Genomic DNA, 6,036 nt, shown 5'->3' with positions numbered 1-6,036 from the left:
ATATAATACTAAGCTATTGTGTTTCCTATTCTCTGTTTGTGCTTTGCATGTAACAATACATAATGTTAATGCTAAGACTAATAATTAATATTAACTAACTAACGGTAATAAAAACAACAATAATAATAACAATGACAACAATAACAGCAGCAATAATAATAACAATAAGTTATAGTAATACTTAAAGTATTAGTATTTTATACTTCATGAATTACTCCTTCAAAATGTAGTAGTATGACTTGTGGTTGAGTTGACTTGTGGCCAATTTGATTTGTGGCCAAGTTGACTTGTGGCCGAGTTGACTTGTGGCCGAGTTTGACTTGTGGCCGAGTTGACCTGTGGCCAAGTTGACTTGTGGCCGAGTTGGATCAAATTCTATGTTACGGTCCAGTATATTACTACGCGTATGATATAATTGACTGGATTGTATTGCGGAGATAATTGTAAATAATTGAAAATTATAGCGATGCAAAATAATAACAAGATATAAATATTGCAAAAGACATAGTGGCTCATATGTGTTAGAAAACACTGAAAGAGGTATGAATATCTGGAGGTACTTTGTTTACGCGTATGCATCCTTCTGAAATGACATTGTGAAAGAGTGCAGGCCGGGACTAATTTAAATCAGTTTTTTATTAATTATTAATAAATGACGCGATTTTGGAAAACACCACATAGCCTATTACCTGCCCAGTACCAATCTAAACATTTGAGTGAAAATTTGGTTGAAATCGGTTCAGTAACAAAAGAGAAAATCCCGGACATACAAACCCCAATTTGCCTTTTATATTATATAGATCTTGCCAAGTCGACATAATAAAAATTATATGTTGTCATGATGATATAAATTATCTTGCCAAGTTAGCTTCTCAAAAAGTATGTCGTCATGGCAAGATGAATTATTTTGCTAAGTTGACTTCCGGAAAAGCACATATCATCATGGAGCCAAGTCATCATAGTAAAAAGTATATGTTTATAATTGTTCCTAATTATTGTGAAATGCTATATATGCATTGCATTTTATATTCGCCAGCTCTTCTAACAATTGATTTTTATTAACTGTGGTATGAATTTTGTTGGAAATTTGAGGCATGTTGTGGCGAAATGGTTAAGTTGTCGCATGATCCAGTATTGTATTATTGATCATGTCCCAAAGTATTAGTTCTGGAAGTAATTAACAATTGTTTATCGTTATTTTTCATAGTTCATTCTATTAAACAATGTATGCACAAATAACTTTGAAAGGAAATTACTCAAAATCCTGTTTATCTTGACTGTAAGAGTACTGTACTTTCACTTTCCAGTAACTTCGGCTTGAAATGTCCAATTTGAATGAATGAACCCTCATTTTAAAAATCACATACTCAGGTATCTGAAAATACTAATAACTTGAATTTCAATTTTTGCTACAACTTAGCCATTTTGCTACAACATGCCTCATTTATCAGCTGCAGTGATAACAGATTGATCCATGTGAAAAATGTTATCTATAGGCCTGTAAAGGACGAACCGTTAACTTCTTCAGCCCCATAAAAACACCCACAGTAATGAAAATTTAAAATCAAATATTCACAAATTATGGGTTTTGAGAAATCCATCATGCAATTTGAATTGTGTAATTATTAGCTTTTACTGTAAGAATTTGTTTATATCAAATTTTTAAATCTTGTAGGCTTTAATTATTTATTTTATGTAGCAATTAAGAGGGTACAACCTATTTTCTAAAAGGTGGTAGAGGGAGTGGGGGGGGGGCAGGCAGTTATGAGTCCATGCGGTATGGTACCCTCCAGGTTGTAGCATTTGTTTGTCATTTTAAATAAAATAATTTTATCAAACAATAATTTTTTATTCTAAACTGTTAAATTCTGTTAATTTTTATTACTTAACTTATTTAACTAGATCTATATTTTAACTTACTGTATTTTTTTTTTTAAATGACCTATTAATAATTGAACTAATGACAAATGAACAAGTCAAGGAATAATATAATCCATAGACTAGAAATTGCAAATTGCAAGTGAAGTGCTGCGAAGTACAACTGCATATAAATGTTCTTCGAACAAAATTATTTATGCGAGTCAAGTGAAAATAATGAATAATAAAAATATAACAAATAATATGAGACACGACCCATTGTCTATATTAGAACACTTCTCATTGAGTAACAAAGTTGTAATTTTTCATTTTTGTCAAAAAGTGTCTATAGTGGTAATTATGGTTTAGGTTTTTTTTAATAAAGTTTCAAAAATTTCTATGTATGTGGAAAATGTAGTTGATAATACCAAAGGTTACAATTTTTATTTTGAAGACTGCATGGTCTAGGAAGCGTACATTTTTTATGGGGCAAGTTTCCAAGGGCGGGTTTTCTAGGGGCGAGTTGACTGCCAAAGTGCGAGCCAGCGTGTTATTTGATCACAAGTGCGAGACATCACAAGTGTGAGCCAGCGAGCCATGATGTCACGACAATAAATATAAGATGTTAACAAGTTGTGCGAGGTATCGGCAGAGATTTGTGGAGTACAATTCAAAAAAGAACTATAGGTCTAATAATGAATTATTGTGATGTTAAATAGAAAATGTTAGCTATCAAGGAGCGACGTTGTTTTTCATTGGGACCTTCGTCCCTTCAAGGCTAGGCCTATACCATTCTAGCTATTCTAGGCCTAGAGTAGGATAAGGAAATGTCGCCTAAAGTAATTGATTTTACCCAGCAGAACGAAAGAAGGAAACTCCGCTTTTCAGTCGTCTTAGGCCCTTGTTTTTTGACAAACAATGACTTTTCAGAGGTCAAATTGCTGTCAAGAATATGAATTGGCTGCTTTGCAGCAATTAAAAGTATAGTAAATAATATTTTTTATAGTGTCAATTTTACATTTATAACTCAATATTATAGTATAAAATAAAGTTATAAATGTAATTTCCTATGAAAAGGATGAAATAAAGTTTTTCTATATCTGTTATCATTTATTTTTAAGAATCTAATGTCAAATAAGTTGCCATTTACTGTATATAGTACATTTTGCAGAAATTAAATAAAATTGGTAAATTTTGTATTGCAACTTTTTTTTCAGTACAGCTGAGATTAAAATATCTGTTGTCACCAAAATGGACCTTTCCGGGGAGTCAGTAAAACTTAACAACCGACCAATCAGAATAGGGCCAGGAATATGCGTGTGTGTTTTAACACTCATTATTTGGGGCCTTAGAAGCAATATCCAAGGGGGTGGTGTTTAGCAAAAAGGTCTATTATACTAGTGGCTGGTAGGTTGTAGTCTGTTATATACTGGTTATATAAATTATGTATTTATGCTTGTTTGGGCCAGAGGTCTATAATAAATAAATGATTTGTTTTGAATTATGGATTCAATTTCTTGGTATTTTGCAATTGGAAGATTAAAAAAAAAAAATCAAGTTTTACTACTAAATAAATGCTTCCTTAAAATTTTTCCAAGAAAAAAATTAACTTATGTTTGTTTTAAAAATACTTTATGTATACCATAATACATAATGTAAAACACTGTGTCTTCCAACTTTTGATAAATTTAATATGTGTACACATATACTATGTATAATGTGTTAATAATAAATATGGCATTTATAAAGCGCCTTTTTCTGGATAGGTTACAAAGTGCTGCATGAATGCTTAGGAAAGATCACAAATCACAGAAATAAAATAAAGTCAATATTTTGAAAACAAGTAGGTCTTGAGTAGTTTTTTGAAAGATGTAATTGTTGAATCTGGAATGTTTTGTTGTTTAAACATATTTTGCTTTACTTATATAATAATAATAATACACATTTTTTAAAGCGCCTATTAAAGCAAACAAAACTGGCTTGTCACCGGCGCTGGAGGATGTTAGAAAGAAGTTGAACTATTTGAAGAGGAATGATTTAAGAGTAGATTTGAATAATTGCGGATCAGAAATGATACGTAATTGAGGAGGCAGAGAGTTCCAGAGTTTAGGAGCAGAGAAAGAAAAAATACCATTTTAACATTTTTTTTTTTGTAAATGATCAGTTGCATACCCACACTGGAGTGTGCTTATTTATTTTTGTTGTATATTTGACTGAATAACCCATTCACATGCGTTTAAAAATATTTGTCTAAATAACAAAACTATGACGGTTTGTTTCTTAAGGTGATTGCAAGGAAAAGTGTATGTCAGACCTAAAACTTGCAGCAGTAAGCAATACTGTATTTGACTTAAGCGTAAAAGAACTAAGAAGTAAGGAGGTAAGAATATGGTGAATCAGTAGCTAGGTTTTTAACATTTTAGGATTATTGTATTATTATTATTGTCAAAAAACATTATTGTCATCACCATCATCATTGTCATCATCATCATTATTTTCATCATCATTATCATCAAAATTCTCAACATCATCCTCATCCTCGTCACAGAGGGCCATCTTCTCGTAGGTCAAACTCCACGGCAACTGGACAGCCGTAAATTTTGGTTTTGAGATCGATGATTGATGATGCACGTTGAATACAGCTTAGTGTTTTTAAAGAAGAGATATTCTTTTGACCTTTTCTTTCCAACACTTTCTTAGATTATTATGTATCATTCCACTAAATTTTATGATGATCTATTCCTGAATAATCTTGCTAGCAGACAGACAGACAGGCGAATACAAACTTCTTGGGCAGAAGTATAAGAATCAACAATGCATGCTATTACCCTACAGGGTATATCAACCCACCTCCCCATGATCCATGGTAAATATTCATTAAAATATTCATTATGTGCACGTTTCTCAATCACAGCAGTGTATTCAGAATGCTATAGATACGTCATGGATTCTTCAAATGAATGACACTGCAGCTGGAATTTCTCTAAATTATTCCGTAAAATGTCAGCAAGGCTGCCAGCATTGCAATGATGAATCCCTTCGACCACGTAAGTTTAATACCAAAATATACTTTATAAAAAGACCTGGGAAAATAATTACAATAGTCCTACTGTTAATAGTATTGCTTCTATATATGAAACCGCCCACATTTTTCAGAGTTCCAAGAGTGGTCCCAAATTAGAGGGCAATTATTGGCATTTAAAAGAGCTGTGTGCCAGAAGACAGATACAGTACCCAGAGACTTGAAATATTAAAAATGGTCATGTACAATGTACCCCAATGGTTAAAGCACAATACTGTATATAAATATATATTTTGTAGATCCTCCACAAGAGATTACTTACAGATCAACGACTGGATCAGACTTGTGTGTCAGGTGGAAAGGGAATGTATCAACAAATTATACGATGTATTATAGACAAGGAAGGTAAGTTGAAATAAAGATGATGATACTACTTCTGCTGATGATGATGATGATGATAATGACAATGCTGCTGCTGTGACTATGATGATATTTATGTGGGGTGGAGGGAAACTAACGGCTGAATCTGCGCCAGGATTTGCCAAATGGGGAATCTGAGGTCCCCCGACGAGGTGTGTGGGGGGGGGGACAATGTACCCGACGAGAACAAAGTGAGCTTGGTCGGGCATTACTCAAAATATTTTGAAAGTGGTCCAGGGGTGAACCCCCCGAAAATTGTGACAATCTAGGAGCTTAAAATGCTTATTTAATCGATTTTGGAGTTTACTAATATGTAGAAAATACATATGATGATGACTTTGACGGTGATGATAATGGTGATAATGAGGGCATTGTTGGTGGTGGTGGTGTTTGCGTGAAGATGGTGATGAATGAGATCTAAGGGTTTGAATGATCCATTATTTTATATGTATTGAATATTTGTATATTTATAGAGGATACTGTTCGGATGAGTACCAACAGTGCATAGCAGATAGGTCAGAGAACAAATTTTTTGAATGCTGCCCACAAAATCTTCATCCGGTTGCTCCTATATTCATGAGGATAAATTATGAAAACAAATATATGTATGTGAATGGTACATTATACTGGTTGAGAGCTCAGACTATAGGTAAGCAAATGTCAACAACACTGGTTAGCTACACAGCTAACGATAATGAGTGTGATGATGATAGCTTTAATAATAACACTAATTTAAT

General features: G+C 33.0%; 1 protein-coding gene across 5 annotated transcripts in view; it reads left to right on the top strand.

Annotated features, from left to right (window-relative positions):
- Window positions 1-6,036, top strand: part of LOC117104929 — a 64,154-nt gene that overhangs the window by 3,059 nt on the left and 55,059 nt on the right. For all 5 annotated transcript variants that reach the window (XM_033245880.1, XM_033245877.1, XM_033245878.1 and 2 more), the window contains exons 2-5: window positions 4,143-4,237; window positions 4,772-4,904; window positions 5,179-5,284; window positions 5,773-5,948. In XM_033245880.1, the coding sequence (XP_033101771.1) occupies window positions 4,143-4,237; window positions 4,772-4,904; window positions 5,179-5,284; window positions 5,773-5,948 (510 nt within the window). The remainder of the gene's footprint in view (window positions 1-4,142; window positions 4,238-4,771; window positions 4,905-5,178; window positions 5,285-5,772; window positions 5,949-6,036) is intronic.

Source organism: Anneissia japonica, unplaced genomic scaffold (assembly GCF_011630105.1).
Source record: "Anneissia japonica isolate Jap-2015-1 unplaced genomic scaffold, ASM1163010v1 scaffold287834_len5846547_cov211, whole genome shotgun sequence".
NCBI lineage: Eukaryota > Metazoa > Echinodermata > Crinoidea > Comatulida > Comatulidae > Anneissia > Anneissia japonica.
The sequence above is the reverse complement of the archived record's forward strand: the minus strand, read 5'-3'. Positions and strand labels throughout refer to the sequence as shown.